Below are 19,677 nucleotides of genomic sequence, written 5' to 3'. Positions count from 1 at the left end.
TCAGGACCCGTCCCAGCGGAGAGGAAAGATTTTACTTTAGCTTTATTCCAAGCAACGAGGCCATCCCGAGGCATGAAATTCGCAGGTTAGGAGGGGGTAGTGATACCGGGTGGAACTAAAAAGGTGCCATTGTGCAGTGAGTCTCCTATCGCATAGTCTTAACGGTTTATTTCCGGAATGAAACTTTTCTTTACCACACTATTCAGCACCAATCCCGCCATTCAGTCAATTGTAAGTACATATAAACAAGATCTTGTTCAGAATTGGCTTTATTGGATTTTCATCAGAGGTTCAACAATGTTTTTGAAATTTAATAATTTTCTAATAAAATGCTAAATTGGATGGAATCAGTCTAATTCGAGTACTCTGTTCCTGAGGTTAAGTGAGTAGGTTGCAGGCATCTCAGCAATGCGATCCACATGTTCTTCAGTGCTGGAGTAGTTTAGTTTTCTCCTTTCAACACAGACGCCAGCTCACCATTCTCTTTCAGCTCCTGTTAAACAAAACAAACAGTTTCCCATCCATTATGAAACACCTTCACGGTTCATCAACTACAAGTGATCTTTTGTACATTCAGGTTCAGAGATGTTTCTGACTGCCTGTTAACTGTAGAGCTGCACCTGCCCTCTGCTGGAGTAAAGCACCAACTGCAGTACATCTCTACAGGCAGATGATATAGCACTCCATTCAAAAGTTTGGGATCTATTTTTATTTTATTTTTTAAATCAGCAAAGCCACATATAACCTTACAAAAGTTTTCCAATTCAAATAAATGAGGTTTTATTGACATCTCTATTCATCAAAATAGCTTGCATCATGGTTTGCACAGAAATAAATGGCAGCAGAACTCTTTTCAACACTTTTCAACCCTGGCTGCTGAAAATTCAGCTTTTCATCTCAAAAATGAATTACATTTTAATAAATATTTCAATAGAAAACGCTTTTGTTTTACTGTATTTTTGATCAAATAAATGCAACCGTGCTAAGCATGTTTACATGAAACACACCAAACTGTTGAATGGTAGTTTACAGTATATCAGATTTTGATCTGCTCTTTAAATCTCTATACCAATGAGCAATCTAAAAAAAAAAAAAAAAACACCAAAACAAAAAATTGTAGAATTACTATTTTCCTATTAACTACATTCGTTACAAATGAAGCATTATAAATGCAATGCTGTTTGTAGTGCCTAATTCTAAATGTATCTTTATAATCTTAGAAAGGGGATTCAGGTTAAACGCCTTTATGTATTTCACCTTGACTATGTCCAGGCCTCCGATTAGTTCCCCTTTAACATACACTTGGGGGTACGTCGGCCAGTTGGAGTACGTCTTGAGTCCTTGTCTAACCTGTGGAAAACAATCAGAAGTGCACAACACGCTTTGGCTAAAAACACAAAATACTGATCATTTATTAAGGGACATTCATATAGCAAAAGTAAAATTGTATTATAAACATGATTGCTTAATTGTTATTTAATTATTCAGTTTGTAAGGAGACACGGGATTTCTTGAAGTTGCTTTGGCAAGACAACGTTTACTAGGAATGGAAACAAAAACTTAAAACTGAAGCAACACTCACCTCTTCATCTCCCAATATGTCAAACGTTTCATACTCAACTCTGAAATAATAACAACAAACATGCTACTTTAATAACACACATCTAGTCTTTCAGGAATTCATAATTCACTCCAAAAAGAGCTTCCAGTCTCAGTTAAATGACACTGTACGTGAATATTCTGGAATTGTAAAAGTCTCTCACCCCGCGCTGTTCATTATTTCAAGGATCTGACGGCTGAATCCACATTTGGCAGCCTGAGTATTCACAAAGACACAAGTTAAGAGAGTGAAAACGCTAGAACATCTTTCACATCATGAAAGGCTGCAGTGAAGCGAAACCCTGCGCTTGAAAGCCAATCAGAGGAAGCAAGTTTTTAACACCATCCAAAACACACGCAGACTACTGGAGAAGTTTAAAGAACAGAGTACATAAGATTTGAGCGGCTCCTCTGGGCCCAAACCAGCACAGAACCAAACTTGCATTTAGAAACTTACAAACCTACAAAAGATATTCTGAAGTGCGTCTCAATAACTAAGGGAAAAAGAGAAGGTAATAGAACAAGAGAGACAGTCAGACGAGAGAAGAGAGAGGTCTCATGGGGAAAGACTTTAAACTACTGCAAAGAATCCATCCGTCTTTCATGTGTGAGTGTTAAAGATCAATGCAGTTACGAGGAGAGAGGTGAGGGGTCTTTCTCCTCCATTAAAGAAAGAGAACGCAGCTCTATCAGCGCCGGAGCCACCTGATATCGATTTCTAGCACCGCTTTACCACTGCATGCTTTCTTTTACTGTACGTTAAAGGAAAAAAGTTCACTCAAATAAGAACTTTCTGTAATTATTTACTCACTTTTATGTCTTTTCAAACCCACATGACTTTGACTTCTTCAGTGGAACACAAAGGCAGACTTTTGCACAGCAATATTACTTCACAATGTTCTAAAATAATATTTTAATAATACATATACTATGAAACAATTATTACATTTTCTCTTCATTGGAAAACAAGTGAATAAATTGAACAAAATGTTCAAGCAGTGTTAAGGCTGGTTCACACGGCAGGATAATTAGGCAGATTTTAGCCCCGATTCACCCCTTCCGACAATCTTAGGATGCTCCGATTATCGTAAAATAATCTGATCAAATATTCCTGCCGTGTGTGGTGTGTTAAAGACTGCTCTCCTCTGCTTGGCCCGATTTCTTCTCGTGTGTGGTGTCCCCCGAGGACAAACAATCAAGCAGCCTGTGGACAGTGGCGTGTAGCCAATCAGAAAGTGAGGTAACGTGGCGGTGAGGAAGTACCGGGAAACAAAATCAAAACAGCCGGCGTATATAATATAACAAATATAACAAATACAAATAAAGTGGATGGGCATAACTACATCCACAACTGCAGTCCACCAGAGTACATGGAAACGAATATATGAACGTTTATTTCAACGGTTATTAATCTGTGTAATACGTAACAACATTTCTATGAGATAAAACAACTTTCCTCCATATCATGATGTAGCAAGTATAGTCCATGCTCGCGTAGTCTCCACCTCTTTGACCATCGCCTTTTCTTGTTTTTCTTATGTTTTTTTTCCCGTTTAAAAACAAAGCACAAACTATGGCCACTGCATCCTCTTCGTCCGCCATGATTGTTTACTCTGAAGTCACGTTTGATCTCGAGGGATTTTGCGAGATTTCCCGTCTGACCTGGGAATGCTCGGGAGTCAAATCGGTTCGTGTGTGATGTGCTGATATTGCCGTGTGGCTGCACACCACACACGGAACGACCAAAACTGTTAGACCAGTGATTTTTTATCGCCGTGTGTGGGGTCTCTCAGGTTTGGAAAATCGGCCGACAATTTTAAAATCGTCCCGTGTGAACCAGGCCTCACTTTATAATGATTTAAAATAAATAGTTTATATTAATTGTTTTAAAATTCAAACTAATAACAATAATAATGTTGCTATTATAATTAGGTCGAAAAAAATAATAATGTTGTTTTGGCAACTGGGTGAAGCATTAAAAATTACTACAATAAAACAAAAAAATAAATAAAGAAAAGATTGAACAAATTTAAATGAAAACTCAATTTGTAAAAATAAAACCTAATCCAAAATATTAATAAAAAAATACACAAAACTAAAATAACACTTAACAATAATAATAATAATAATAATAATAATAATTTCTAAATAAATGCAAATAAAATAAATGTTTCATTTAATTGAAAAATATTGTTATTTTTGGACGGCTTTTAATGTAGAAAGAAGAAAGAATGCTTTTTATCAGTTGAAGCCATCTAACAGCTAGTTGACCCATGCTAACCAGCCACTGGTGACTCCTAAAAGACTACTTCTACTTCGATTAACTAAACTACGAACCAACTCTTGGGTCTGTTCTTTACAAACACAGCTGACTCGAAATAATTCTGTATGTTTGCAGCAAGACAGACATGGTCACTATGAAGCTGGTGTATGAAAAAGTGCTCCGCTTGAAAAAATAACAGCATATGGATTCCTAATAATACGAGGCTGAATTTTTGGGGTGATTTATGACTTCAACATCCCCTGCTTTCTCCTCACTCGTTTGAACCGAGAGAGAAAGAGAGTGTTTAAGTTCACTCACCTCTTTATTGCCTTTCATGAAGAGCATGACGGGGGATTTATTGATTAGAGATTTCAGCCTGTCAGAAGAGAGAATGTTTAAACAAGTCCAGTCGTACAGAGCGGGCGTCTGAGCGAGCGTGTATCTGTCTTCACCTGTTTTCCAGTGAGACGGTCTTGGGGAAAGTATTCTCAAGTTCTCCCGATTCAACCAGCTCCTGCGGAGGATATAAAATATCTCTGAATCCGAACTTGCTTTGAACTCGACTCACACATACACACTCTCCTCTCATAACTAACAGCTCCCTGCTGAGGTATTTTACCTCTCTCTAAAGGTAAATTCACATCTTAATGAGGAAGGGCCTCTAAGACTCTTGAGAGAAGAGAGAGAGGATGGATGCTGGATAATCTAGCCCTCCTCTCTCAGCGGGAGTGCTCTGCTTGCTTTTAGCAGTATGAGCTCGCTGGGAATGTAGAGCAACATACAGCTAATAACAGCTAGCTGAGAACACACACGCCGTTAAAAACAGGAACTCTTAAGATAACATGCATGGGATAAAATGCACAACATCATGCAACGTAGAAATCTGTGTTTGTAAAAATAGGGAAATATCTATAGAAAAAAAAGCATTGCTATGCACCAATCTTGCATCTCGTACCTTTATGATGTCCAGTCCTCCGATCAGTTCTCCATTGACGTAGACTTGTGGATAAGTGGGCCAGTTGGAGTAGGTCTTGAGTCCCTGTCTGACCTCCTCATCCGAGAGAATGTCAAAAGTGCTGTACTGTACATTGTGGTCCTTCAAAATCTGAACTATCTGACGACTAAAACCTGCAAATAATGCAACAGACATGCGTTAAAGATTAAAAAGAATATCAGCTGTAACTCTGTTTAGTGTGTTTTTGTGCTTTTTACTAGCTTGCACTGATTTAACTAAAAATATTTAACTAAATTCTTAAAAGCAAATTATATTGTATATTTAATGTCAATACAATCACAACAAATGTTTTCATTAGACACAGCGAAATTAAAATGTATTTTATTATTAAGCTATTAATAATTCATTAAATTCACAGTTAAGTTTGCTTGTGTGCTTTTTAATACTTTGAACTTTTTAACAGCTTTAAAGGAGGGAACTGAAATTATTTTATAAAACTTTTAAATTATATATTTTTTTTCTCGTATAAAACTAATAAAGTTTAGTGTGCATACATATAAATATAAATTTCCATTTTTATTTTAATATCAGTTAAAGTTTTAATCATTCTGTTGTTTTTTTTGTCCATTTTATTATATATTTTTCTGTATAGTTTATTAATTTTATTATTCTGTTAATTATTATTATTATTATTATAGCAGTACATTATGCTAAACAAAGTTACTATGATAAATGTTGTCTTGGCAAGTAGCTGAAATGAAAACTTATATATATATATATATATATATATATATATATATAAAATGGTTTTAGTTTAATCACCCTGCTACACTGACAACAAAAGGCGTTTCTTTTTTTTAAGTTTTTAGTCACACAGTGAGTAAAATTTGAAGTAAAATCTGCAATCATAATGAATTACTAATTTGTCCATTTATAGATACTACGCAATATTGGGCAACACAACTGAAAGCTGGAACAAAATTTCCTGATTGCTGAATTTTAAATAGCAGTTCAGTTTATATGGATGACTACCAGACAAAAATGAGAGAAGATAAAAGAGAGAGAGAGAGAGAGTGTGAGTGTGTGTGATATTAGATGGGAGGAGACAAAGAGAACAAGAAGCGAGAGAAACAAGGAGTGAGCGAGAGAAAGAAACAAGATCAGGAGAGAAAGATGTGCGAGGTGATGTGTAGAGTCTGTAGCCCCTGCAGTAAAACACCCATTTTCATCTCGTGTGGCTCATGAGGGAATTCATTATAAAACAGCTCCAGGCGCCTCACTTGTGCTTATGCATTTGCTGGTATATTAGCTCGACTCTATCAGAGCGGGCAAACAGGCGGGCAGCTGCTTTCTCTGGCTCCGGGCGAACTCCACCAGACATGCTGCATTGATTGCCGAGTTCTTTCCCCCTCTATGCCTGCACCTACAGGGGACGAAGACCACTCGCTCTGGCCGACTCCGCTCCAGGAGAGGGGCGATGTTACAGCCTCGTTCCTCCTTTGAAGGACAACCCACTCAGAGCGAGAAAGGCTGAGAGATCCGAATTGACACATGGACCCTTAACCTTTTAATTTGACATGCATAACCGCTTTAGAGTTAGTGTTAGCAGACCACTTGATCATTTGGCACAACGCTCGTATTGGAACAAAAGAGTGCATTTACGTTTAGAAGCCAATGCACGCCACCGACAGGCATGGCTCGCTCTCTGTGCATTATCTCTTGATTTGGATATCAGCCAAGTGAATGAGAACATCAATAAGCTTCAGCATTAGAAAATCTCCGAGCCGGACCGACCCAATGACACCTAGCGCAGCTTCAAATAACATCAACGGCGTCGAGCAACAGGTTCCGGGCTCAGAGACGAAGCGGCGTAAACTCTGAGGATCTTCTATTAATAAAGCAGAGCTGGAGGAGCTGGCAGCCGTTGAAAGCCCAACATCACGTTTGAGATTAGAGTTCAATATTGTTCTTATTTTGATCTCAGGATGGCAAACGCCAGCCTTCCCCCAGACCTTCCTCTTTACACAGACAAAACGTCAAGCGCTAAACTGCGCCTCAGTCCATGACCAAATATGCACTTTGAACTATCAACAGTATTTTGTTTTGAATGGGTGAAATTAATACGAGGATGTTTTCCAACGCCGAACCACACATTTTTGTGTTAGTTGGAAGAAAAAAAAAAGAATGCTGGAAAATCCACGAATCAAACAGACATAAAAAAGATCAAGCTGACAGCCTAAAGTTAAAAAGAACTAAAGACTAAAATACTATTAAGTGATTATTAAGCTGTCACTGTCAGGATTTAATAAGTATAACTTTGACTTACAAAAGCAGAACATGTTCCTTTTTGAGAGCGACTGCATATCAACAAATGCTTGATTAAGAAAAGGGGTTGTTCACCCTTGTGTCAGCTTTGAAAGCTACCAGCAGCCGTCAACAGAATGTCTCTTTTCAATTTAAGCGAGTTTCAAGTAAATACAGACCGTTTTCTCACACTGTCATAATGCATTTCTGTTATTAACATCATAAATCAAGCAGTTTCATACATTTTCATTTAAAAGGTAAATTTATAAGTCTACACTTTTACATTTTAAACATTAACTGAAAGAAAACTACCGTATTTTCCGGACTATAAGTCACACTTTTTATTACAGTTTGGCTGGGTTATAGTCAGGTGCAACTTATTTTTAAAAATTAATTTGACGAACCAAGGGAAATGAACCGAGAGAAATGAACCAAGAGAAAGCATTACCGTCTCTAGCCGCGAGAAGGCGCACTATACTGCTCATTGCTCCTGTAGTCTACACTGAAAACGTAGAGCGCCCTCTCGCGGCTGTAGACGGTAATGCTTTCTCTTGGTTCTAAATAAATGCGACTTAGGTTCAGTGCGACTTAGGATGAGGAAAAAAACATGTGACGTATTTTTGGACTGATGCGACTTATACTCAGGTGCGACTTATAGTCCGAAAAATACGGTAGTTACACTGAGTCCGTGTTTTTAATGCAACGGCTGGATTTTTTCTATTGCTATTAGAAAGAATGGGAACACAGTTACATTTGTTGCAGTTTCCATTCAGCGCTATAGAGGTTTATCCAACTAAACTTCCAAAACAGCGCTTTTATGGTCCAGAAAAGCTAATAATAATACAAATTTGTCAAATTTAAATAAATCAATAAATGAGGTGCAGCTCAGCCAGAGCATGGCGTTAACAACAAGGCCATGAGTTCGATTCCCAGGGAATGAATGACCTAAAAAAAAAGTATACCTTGAATGCAATATATTAAATTTAATATTTCATTTATTTTTTGCTTTATTTGTTTCCCTACATGAAATGTGAGCATTTAATAACATCAGAGAAGCATGAACATGCAAATGTGCATTTAACTATTAAAATATTACTTTAAAATATCAGCTGGTATTTTCAAAATAAATAAATATTTTGGGAATCCCTGCCATACACACAGCACGAAACATGCATAAAGTTGTTTAAGTAGCGATGCAACATGGCAAAAAAGTAACTGAAAGCATGCTGCATTGTGCTGCAGCATCTTTATTGACGCTTTTCACCCAAATTGAACTTTTTTTTCCCCTAACCCGTTGCTTTCTGCATTGATTGTAATGGGATCTATTTAGACTATACAAGTTTTTCTAATCAATTGGAACTCTGGTTCAAACCAAGCCAGAACAGATGGAAACTGGAATATAGTGGCTCATCCATACAGTCGTCCTTCGCATTTAAGAAAGAAGTAATGTGCTTCTCTCTCCGTCCTGTTCCTGCAACCTTGATTTGTCTCAGTCCATCGCCAGCGGTTGCTCTAACTAACCCGCTGACCCCATGTTAATTTATGCGAGCGAGTGTGTACGTGTGTGTTTACCACAGCGAGGCTCCTGGGGCGATCCCTTCATGAAGAGCATGCAGGGTGCGGCGTTGATCAGCCTCTTCAGTCTCGCGTTGAGATCCTCTTTAGGGACGTCCCCCGCCCTGGCAGCCCCGCCCCCACCGGACCCCAGCCGCTGCACCTTATTGGTCAGCTCAGGGGCATGCGCACCATCCAACCTGTCAATCTTCTCACCGCCCTAAGGGTTGTCGGTAAACAAATAAATAAATAAAAAAAAACACTCAAGAGTGAGTAGTGATAGATTGAGAGGGAGGAAAAAAACAGCATTAATTTTTTAGGATGCTTGCCAGTTTGTTTAGATTGTTTGCAGGGAGAGAGAGAAAACAGGCCGCAGGCTCTCCTGGTCCTTTGACATGTTACGCCGAGAGAGGGAAAGTCTTGCCAAGCCGTGTGTTTGTTTAACCTCCGATCATTTCTCAGTTGCTTGATTCTAACACAAGGAGATTTTGCAGCTCACATTACTTGATCGTTAAACTCGAGCTTCCCAACAGGCTCCGTTTTTTTAACCTGGCCTCCCTCTGCTAAATAAACACAAAACACTACCGCAGCACACCTAACATAAATACAAGCTGTGTGTACAGAAAAAACGCAATCTGGCATAGATCAGCGTGCTTTACGCAAACATAAAGAACACAGTGTAGTTCTGAACTTCATACTATAGAAAAAGGACAAAATGAGAAATTAAAACGGACTAAATTACTCATTAAATACATTTGGTCTTAAGCGCACAATATTCTAAAACAAAATACGTTATTATTTTCGCAAATCTTTTTTTTTTTTTATGTTTTAACTTACTTCATCTGTGAAACAACTTTTCTGCTGATGTAATGAAGGCTGTGTGGGCGGGGAAAACTAATACTAACCAATGATATTATAACCTAACATTCACAATCCGAATCAAATTCACATGATGATAATCAATAAGTTATACAAGTCACCATTTTTATATACAAAATAGCTTCATTTGTACATAAGTCACTTTTAATGTTTAGTGAAAGCCATTTCAAGTTTGCAGTCTGAATGCTACTTCCGTAACAAGGCATATTTCTAAATAAAATAGTAAAAAGTATAAAACAAACGAGCTTAACGAAATAATTCACGCAAGTACCTCTCCTAAAATATGCTTCACATTTCTGCTTCTAAAACCTTGGCCAAATTATTTTTGTGGTAATTAAAATGAAGCTACTAATGCTGTACATTCTGCAAGGAAATCAGATCAAGAAAATGAAATTACCTAAGGAAAAAATACACTATTAATCCAAATGCATTAAAATGATCAAAAGATTTAAATTTCAGTGGTGTTCTTTCCTGGCCTTCTTCCTTTTTTTTTTTTTTTTAATTGTGGAAATATTTCACAGAATTACAGTTTCACTGTATTTTTGATCACATAAACTTCAAGGACACTTCTTTCAAAAACGTTTAAAAAGCCTTACCTGCCCAAAACTTTTAAAAGGTTCAAATATTAAGTCATAAATATTTATTTTTCCTATTTGTGATTGAACTAACATCCCACTCTCTTAAAAAGTAAAGAATTGCCTTCATTATGTTAAAAAAAAAAAAAATAATAAATAAAAATAAACATTTTAGGTAAATCTGAGCATAGCTGAAGTCAAATGTTGAAGTTTTACCTTGAAGAAGAGGAAGGTGGGAACTGAAGCGATCTCATACTTCTCAGAAACCTCCGGGACTGCCTCTGCCTCCAGCTAAATACAGAGAGAGAGAGAGAGAGAGCTACTGTACTAATGATTCTTTATAATTCACATTAATAAAACATCAACTTCTCAAACATAAAAATCCCATTTAAGACACAATAAAAAAACATTTCACATGAAACTTAAAACTAACACTTACAAATCTAAACTCCAGTGCCTCAGCTATAACATGTCAAATGCTGACACTTCATGCTGAATGGGCTTCTGATAATGATTAAATGATTGAAATTTGTTTTGTGGACACATAAACTTTACCCTCAAAATGAATTTCTTTAAAGAACTAAAACCTACTAATAAAAACTACTATAAAAAAAGATCAAATTTTATTCTAAGGAATTCAACACTATTTATTCCATATAGATTATAAAAGGGCCGATTTTGCTTGAAGAAGTCTTCTGCTCTGCTGACTGGGTGATGAAGGCAGTATTACCCCTAACAGAGGGAAAAATCTCTCTCTGCCAGTTTAAGGCCATGAGGAAGGTAAAGTCATTCAGAGCCTGAGGCATCTCATTGCACTCCACTGGGAGAAGGAGAGCAGCTGGATCTGTGTTACTGGAGCTAGAGCCGTTACGCCATCATTTAGAGCCCAGTGCACATAGGAACATTTGCAAGAATAATGGCCATTTACAAACAGGTATCTCAAACACAACGTGCCATCTGTGACTGGTCAAACAAACAGAGCGTTCCACACCACTGGTTGAGCCATTCCTGGTGTGAGGGCTGGTTTAGACCATCAGACACCATCAGAATGTTTTTGACTGGGCCACAGTACTGTACACTTTCAGGAATGGCTTACACACAGTTATTTCACTGCACTGATATGGGATGAGAGAAAGAAAAAAAAAGAAAAAAAAATTCTTAAAAAATGCAAAGGCACAATATTTTCTTCCCTTTTTCCCAAATATGCAACATAGGTACCTGTAAATTGTTTTCTCAATTGGGAAAGAAAAAAATAAGGAAAAATGTAGGATGGGACTTCATTTTGTCCATCCATAATTGATTGGATCATTGCATTGGAAATATTTATAATAAATACTGCAATATTCCATTAAAAAAAAAAAAACTATATATAGAGTATATAACCTATATATACTCACATAAAGTACGTATTTTTTAAATATTTAGAAAAAGTTATTTAATATTAAATTATTTTTATGAAATTTATACATGCATGTATGTGTATTTATATATAAATAATAAATATACACAGAATACAGACATCTTTTATTTTGGATGTAATTAATTGCGATGAATATAAATATATCCATTATAATTTCATTCAAAGATGTCTGTTCTTTGCCCCTCTGCAAAGTGATATCAGATATCAAACCAGATATCCATAAAAATAATAATAATATTGACAATTACTTTGCAATGAGAGACAAAATATTATATTCAAAACACAGTTGGTTTTAGCAGCCAGATATGTGAATCTTTGGCCAGTCACTGGTCTGATTTGGGTCTACTGGATTCTTTGGGAAACTTCTTTGGAAACAAGCCTTCTTTTTAATCAATTCTGCTAATGATACAGAAACTAGTGTCACAATAATATCTACCCACATTGTGCACAAATGAAGCATGAAAATGATTGGTGAAATGATTTCCAGTATGGATGTGAGGGGCAGTGGTCCTCCTACCTTCACAAACATGGTGTGTTTGTGCTCTTTGGCTAATTCTGCCATCACATCGTTCATCTGTGAACACTGCGGAGCCCATGGCGCATGGAAATGGACAACGGTGAGGGACCTGAAAAACACAGAGTAGGAATGAGCTTTAGATCACAGACTCTCAGATCCAGAGATAGGGAGGATTGTCTACATATATAATGCAAATCCATGTATATCTGGACTACATGTGTTCATTTAAATGTGAATATAGAGTGTAATGTAGATTTAAAAAAAACATATATATATATATATATATATATATTATAATCATCTGACATGACAATCATCTGAAAATTATTTATAAAGACATTTAATGTATTAGCATATTTTTCTGAAATATATACATGCATGTATGTGTATTTATATATACACATGATAAATATACATAGAATACAGACATATGGAAACAAAACTTTTATTTTGGATGTGATTAATTACGATAAATATATACAAATATATCCATTATAATTTCATTCAAAGAAATCTGTCCTTTGCCTCTCTTCAAACTGGCCAGATATCCATAAAGATAATAATAATATCAATAATTACACTGCAATGAGAAACAAATTATTATATATATATATAAAAAAAGACTAGGTAGGAAAAAAATAAAATACTACTTAAGTAATGACCAATCAAAGAAATCGTGTCTAATTTATATAATAATAATAATAATAATAATAATAAAAATTATCCTAAGTGCCTTAAAGCAGACTTATTAGGAGCATTTTTGGGTTGTGCTTCACATCATGTCTGAACACTTTTAAGGTCTGAACATACTTCTTTACTGAGACCAGCTCAGATCATGAACACTAGACTAACTCAAACAGTAAATTGTTTAATTATCTAATCATTTGTGTGTTAATAAGTGCATAACGTTTTCTCTGCAATGTTTCCAGATAAACAGGCTCTCCCAGTATTCAATGAAGAACCAAAATGAAAATTGTGGATGGTTGTTGATGTAGACTAGTAAAGGGGATAGTAAGGTCTGTGATTATTATCAAGTCATACTATTTGCTGAAAAAAAAAAATCAAATTCTCATTCAAGTTGAGTTTTGACATGAGGGGCACTGACTGATATTGACTATCAAGTCCAGAAGGATTCATTGTACACAGTGTCTACCATACAGTCAGCCTAAAGAGGTCTGGATATTAGGAAAGATCGATAGTAATCATAAGAGAAGACTTGCAAAGAGGATATAACAGACAGCTTAAATTAAATGCAGTGTTAAAACAATCTGCCAAAACCATGTCATCCAGATATGATTCATTGTTACAGATTTGCATCGCATTTATTTCAGTTTTTATGAACAGGCCATCGGTTATTTCAGTCTATTCGATCGAAACGAAGTCTGTAAACGTTTTATTCCCGTGCGTATGTGTTAAATTGGTTAACTGTATGTTCGGAATGAATCGTATTTCGTGATAGACTTGACAAATGATTATTTATTCACTTACTTGCTGTTGTTTTTTAACAATGCCTCAAACTGCTGCAGTGAAGTCGCGTCCGTGAGGTTCGCCATATTGCCAGACGTTACTAAACGATCATTGAACCACCCCATCAGGATCAGGACACTGTTCTGAAGCAAAGCATTACTAAATAATATACGATAACATCGAACACGGACGCTGTTTATAAAATCATTTGAATTATATACACAACGTATTACGTTTTAAGCCACCTTTTCCGCTTTCTTCCATCTTTCAGAGGTGAATTTTACAGTGTGTTGCAACAAATAACCCGAATTAGTACCTGCATCAATCACTTTCGTTTGAATATTGTTTTTTTTTTTCTAACAATTATTGCACAAAATCACATACGGACTATTCTCATGATAGTTTTGTGTAATTTTATAAATTCTCAGTCCCCAGTCACTTTTTTAAAATAGTAAAATAAGGGTGAGACTAAGAGCAAATTATAACTTTCTATTTTGAGGTGAACTATTCCTTTAAATTACATTGGCTGACTCATTCGCGCTCAGTGGTCTCTCGTCGAATCATAATGCGCTATTTGACGTAGCCCCGCCTCCGTGATCCCGTACTATTCACCGATTGGTTGGGAAAACTGTATGTCTCTCATCTTGAACGATACAGGAACTTATAATACGGAATAAAAGCAGGGCATGAAGAGTCGCACGGGAATACCTTGGTTTTGTTTTGTTTGGTTTAGAATTATTGTTTTACTTTTTGTTTTATTTTTATAATACTTGTACAGATACCTCAGTGGTCGATGAATAAAAGTTACCGCCTTTGACTGCTTAATACAATGGGTTATTGAATTTGCATATATATCCATATGGGAGTTTGGGGCGGACTACATTGATTCATCAAGTGTTGAAGAATTAAAGTTCAGTACTGTACAATACTGGCTTCAGTACTGTAAAATAACCAATGGATTGTATAAGTCCCATGCAAAATAAGAGAAGACATAGTGAAGAGCTGGAACAGCGGCACAACCAGCCGGTTAGTGGACTTTATTGTATTTATATACTGATTCATGCTTTAAACATGCTAAATAAATATGCATTTGTATGTTTGCTTTTGATTGTATTTGTTTGACCTTCTGTGGCATTTGCACAGGCTGTTGCCCTTTACAAAAAGAGTTATGAGTTATTATTAGTGCATATGTATAAACCCACCTGATCATTTCTGAAAATAGCTGTTATGATTTATAGAAACTGAGTGCACCATGACATGACAGCCACGTTTGCTTCCACTGGCATCTTCTTACATAATCAAGCTAGAAATAGTTTAATGCATGTTAATCTTTTGAACTTCACAGAAAAGGCTGTGTAATGGACTGGGAGGCTGTGGCCGGGTTGAAAATGGTGCGGTGATGGAAGCTCCAATGGACACGTGGGACAGCCAAAATCACAGCCCTCAAAATGAACAGAGCGCCAGCGTCCCTGGCATGGTAAACTATCTAGTCCAAAATCCTAATGGGGATTTTTCCAGCTCTTATAGGATTCCAAATGCACATAAAACAATTTAGATCTTTTTCTGACATGCAGTTCTCCGTCGGGTAAAATGTGGCTGTTGTATATGTCAAGGAATTTTTTAGAAACGTATGATTTATTTATTTGACTAGGGCTCTCTTCTTCTCGTCTCTCTTGTTTACAGTGTTGTGTTGAACATGTATATTGCTCTTATCTGATGTCCTTGTGTTTATGGAGCATGAGGAATGCAGGGGTTAAAGGTCACGGTCTATTAAGCAGTCTGTTTTATTGCACTGCCAATCATTATTATTATTATTATTATATATATTTTTTGCATTTACTGAAGTGATCGGAAAGATTTTGGAAATAAGGTGTTATTTCAGGATAATCAAATGGCAATAATAATAAAATATATGCAGGTCGAAAAAATAAGTATACATATAATACAAATAGCAGTTATGTTTAATTCACTGTACACTCAAGTGTACTAAAAACGAAAATAACAAAAAAGGTAAAAGTAAAATAAAACACTATAATAATGATTGTTGTTCATAAAAAAAAAGTAATTTTTTTTTTTTTTTTTTGCCGTGTATATAAATTTCTTAACCAAGTACCTTTTGGACCCCAAAATGATTCCAGCACTGAACACACTTTAAAGTCACAAATTAAGGCCTTTAAAAGAAGCAGAAAATCAAAATATACTGAAATCAAAATTTGAACAAATTAATGTGAGTTATGCTTAAATCAAGAGCGAGCATCTGTCAGTGTGGAATGAAAACTCGTTTTCCCTTTGAGTTAAGTAGATTTTTCTGAGCCCACTGGCAAATATTCATTCTTTTTTAAATCATAAACTGACAAATATAATGGTGATTATTTGATTTCTTTGTATTTTTGATGTGTTTGGGTTTTCAGCAGGTGTTACCCGCCCCAGGACGCGGTGCAGGACAGTATTGCCCCAGGTGTATGGCGGGTGAACCTGTAAGTAACATTCTTCATTGTGGGTTCCCAATAATATTCCCCTCTTCTTTCATGTCAAAAGTGTGTGTGGATAAAGTGTCACTTTTTATAATATGACACATTCATCAAATCAGTTTACCCACAGCACTTTCACCAGGCGGCGATAATACAAGCTATCTGATTGCCTTTGGAAATGTTGTACTTCCTGCAAATCAATATTTATTCATGACGAGAAAGAAATGCACATTTTGAAGGGTTTTCCCGCAGGCCAGAGTACCTACCAGCTGATCTAACCACTACGACACGTAGTCAGCATATATGAATATCAATTTGCGTAGGGTTAATGAACATTATACATACAATGCATAGAGTGTTGAGTTAAGTTGACCTGTGTCACATCAATGTTCCTCTCTCTCTCTGTCTCTGACAGGGGCATATAAACCACATCATGAGATATTGATCAGCATTGCCGATGACTCCTGGAGAAAATGAATCGACTGAATAAACGGCCAATGCAGAGAAGCGATCTGCAGTTTATTCATACCATGTGGGTTTTTTTCCCGCATGCTTTGTGCCTTCCATGCATTTTCCAACTAGCCTCACCGTCCTACAGTAGTAACTTATAGTGTTTCGTAGCAATGAGGTTCACATTACCAAGAACACTCCAGTGGTAAAAAAAGAAAAAGGGGCATGAATGAAGGTTTAGATCACACTTTTAATACTGACATTTTTGCACTGTCCATTTTTTCAGTGTTGCATGGTCATGATTTTCAAGAAGGAATTACTGCTGTTAATGCAATGTTAGCAAAGTCTGTGAAACTAAGTGCACAGATAATCTCTTTTATACTATTTTTCTAAAAAAAAAAAATTCACATGTAGATTTTATTTTTAAGAATGTGCGGGGTTTAACATTTAATTTGCTTTTCATTTGGTAGTTAAATGTCCAGAAACGTATGTAAGGATCTTTTTAAGGTCATTTTTGTCTTATCTCAAATAGATTTGTCTTTGGTTTTGTTTCCTTTATAGAAGACATTTGAGTGTATTCAGTGATTTAACCTATTTGTATCCTTTATAAACCAATCCATAATATTTTGCATAAAGTCTAATCTGATTAAAGCTTTTGTGTGTGTGTGTGTGATTTTATATTTTTTTCCCCTCAGGCTCTTTAAAAAAAAAATCAATACATGCTGTTCCCAAAAATGCACGCAAGATGGCAGTGTCCCATTCCGTTTTTCTTCTGAGGGACTTGGGCAAGTCATTAGTGTTTAAATATTTGGTACCACCATACATCTGTTTCTCTGTTTAATTCATTTGAAATATCCCTGGTGTTTTATTGCAATCAAAACATGAAGTTTTACAATGCATGTCTCATTTTTATCGGTCCACTTCATCATTCCATGTCGTGAGCGTAAATAACTCGCCCTTAATATCAAAGTTTTATTCTCTCAAAAACGACTCCGATTAATAAGAAGAACACCTGCACCCACATATTGATGCTTTTTCCATAAAGAGCAAAGACTTGTATCAGCAATCCCCCTCAGACAGCAAGTTTTAATACTCATTTTGACATGAGCGACTCTTCTCGCAGATATGACTTCCTCAAGCTGCGGCCCAGCTCATAAAACAAGCTTCTCCTACAAGAGACTTCTAAGAGTGGCCGTGTATTCATAAGTCATAGTTTCTGCTCCTGTAAGTTATAAAGGAATTACCTCAGCTCAGGAGGAGCCGTGGGGACGGGTCGAAGTTTGTGCTAAGTCAACCAAGATGGATTTAAGTATATTACCAGCTCAATCTTCCTCACCCTCCCTCAGTGTTAGCTTTTGTCGGTGGAGAAATGAGAGGCAGCCTTCAGACAAAGCTTGACCTCTTGGGGCCGGCTCTCAGAGCCTAGATTTTCAATAATGTAGGACAATAAAGCTTAGTCCTATAACCTACTGCAATATGCTACAAGTGTAAAGAGCTTAGCTGCTAATAAAGGAGGCCGAGGAGTGAGAGCGCGAGCGGGAGAAAAAGGAGAAAACAACAACTCATCTTCAGAACTCATATTTGGAGATCAAGTGCGACCCATAAGAGCTTTTCATAAGGACAGTAATGAGATGCTGAGGAGATCAGACCGGTCAAGCCCGACAACTGCTGTCTGACACAGTGGAGATGAACACAGTAGTCCCTCCGAGCGCTTGTGACAGGTGCACATATATGTTTGTTTAGATGTTGGTGCTTTCGGCCTCATAGATGAGTTATTATTTTCCTCTCCAGCCCCCTCCGCTCTCATTGTGACCTGATGCTGCGTGGACCGGCTCCTGGTTTCCCGTAAGTGGCCCAGGTTGCCGGTGTGTTCTCCTTAGGGAGACAAAGGGCTATTATGGGTTTATTGTACAGATCAGCGGGGTCAGGGTACACCGTGTGCACATGCAGGGGAAATTTCTGGTTCGTTGTCAGCAGGGAGGAGGAAATCCAATCAAGCGTTCTAGCTTGCTGACTAGTTGCTTTCTTGATTATATATGCGTATTAATGATGAATGTTTTGTCGGCTACACTCTCACAAACAAAGGTTTTGTATTTGCATTGATGCTTCCATGAAGAACCTTTAACACTGCAAAGGTCCTTTAGGGTGGACAAAGGTTCTTTAGATTATTAAAATGTTAACACGCTAAGAAAAAAAAGAGCCTTTGTTATTATAATCAGTGAAAGGTCTGGAGAACCCAAAGCGGTTCTTCCATGATGAAAGCACACATTCGGAACTTTATTTTAAAGATGGCAAGTTCACAGTGAAATACACCTTTAAAATAAACATTCAAAAAGGGGTTAACAATGCCACTGAAGAACCATTTTGGATTCCACATAAAACCTTTCAGTGAATATATTCAGAATAAAGCTTCTTTATTGGCATTTGTTGTTTGAGGAAGAACTTTAACATTTTCATTGCACAAAATGTTCTTTAGACCTTCTTTTTACATTCTTAGTAAAATGCTCCTCACACAAAAAAGCAAAAAAAAAAACAACCATTTGGAACCTGTATTTTTAGTTTTTAAAATAACTTTCTTGTTTTATTGTTTATTGTTTTTTTTGTGAATGTGAATGTGAAAGGAGTCCACTTTTAAAAAATAAATAAATAAATTAATTAAAAAGTTGTTAAAAATAATGACAATCAGTACTTCCCAATCATCCATTACACAGGAGCTGATAGATCAGTTTAAGAACAGTGCACTGTGGGAAAAGATCCTAATATTCAAGGTGTGGCCTTTGATGTCAAAAGAAGGGAAACATTTTCTCCTCTTTTTTTTTTTTTTTTTTTTTTGAGTTTTCAAAAATAATTAGCATACACAGTATTGGATTGGAGTAAAACATGCGAGAAGAGAGAAAGAATTTAAAAAATAATAATAGTTTAGTCAAGTTTAATCTTACTATTTCCCTTCTGTCTTTAACTCAACCATTTTTTGGCTGAAACCCACTGGTTGAGAATCACTGCATTATGCGTTCTGAAAATGTGCGCTTTGTGCACATTAAACCTTTTATTTACTTTAGAAAAGAGTTGAATATATAGTATCGCTTCTCTAAACGTAGCCATTATCTGGTCATTAAAACCGAATAAAAGAAAGCTTTTGTTGTTCGCAGGCCCTTCTTTAGACTCAAGAATCTTGTAAATGCTGGATTTTTCTCTGTTGCTCAATGGGAGATCTCAGTTAAAG

The 19,677-nt window shown here is 36.4% G+C and overlaps 2 protein-coding genes across 3 annotated transcripts; one reads left to right on the top strand and one right to left on the bottom strand.

The window, feature by feature from the left end:
- Positions 1-251: 251 nt before the first annotated feature.
- On the bottom strand, positions 252-14,014 carry LOC127969490 (glutaredoxin 3-like). The gene is made up of 12 exons (XM_052571497.1): positions 13,779-14,014; positions 13,555-13,676; positions 12,067-12,175; positions 10,346-10,420; positions 8,694-8,895; positions 4,818-4,990; positions 4,315-4,376; positions 4,181-4,238; positions 1,764-1,816; positions 1,583-1,622; positions 1,258-1,350; positions 252-493 (listed from the first exon to the last, which is right to left on the bottom strand). The coding sequence occupies exons 2-12, from the start codon at positions 13,656-13,658 to the stop codon at positions 443-445; spliced, it is 1,020 nt and encodes a 339-aa protein (XP_052427457.1). The 5' UTR covers positions 13,659-13,676; positions 13,779-14,014; the 3' UTR covers positions 252-442.
- A 168-nt stretch (positions 14,015-14,182) lies between these two features.
- Positions 14,183-17,105, top strand: si:ch211-221j21.3 (uncharacterized protein C10orf143 homolog). 2 transcript variants are annotated; one of them, XM_052570102.1, is made up of 4 exons: positions 14,183-14,559; positions 14,879-15,010; positions 15,948-16,010; positions 16,420-17,105. In XM_052570102.1, exons 1-4 carry the CDS (start codon positions 14,488-14,490, stop codon positions 16,447-16,449), a joined length of 297 nt encoding a protein of 98 aa, XP_052426062.1. In that variant the 5' UTR covers positions 14,183-14,487; the 3' UTR covers positions 16,450-17,105. The 2 variants fall into 2 exon arrangements, with proteins under 2 accessions (XP_052426062.1, XP_052426061.1); XM_052570101.1 differs by having other exon boundaries at positions 15,945-16,010.
- Positions 17,106-19,677: the final 2,572 nt, after the last annotated feature.

Source organism: Carassius gibelio, chromosome B12, assembly GCF_023724105.1.
Source record: "Carassius gibelio isolate Cgi1373 ecotype wild population from Czech Republic chromosome B12, carGib1.2-hapl.c, whole genome shotgun sequence".
In the NCBI taxonomy this organism is placed as follows: domain Eukaryota; kingdom Metazoa; phylum Chordata; class Actinopteri; order Cypriniformes; family Cyprinidae; genus Carassius; species Carassius gibelio.
This window is presented reverse-complemented; position numbering and strand designations above follow the sequence as displayed.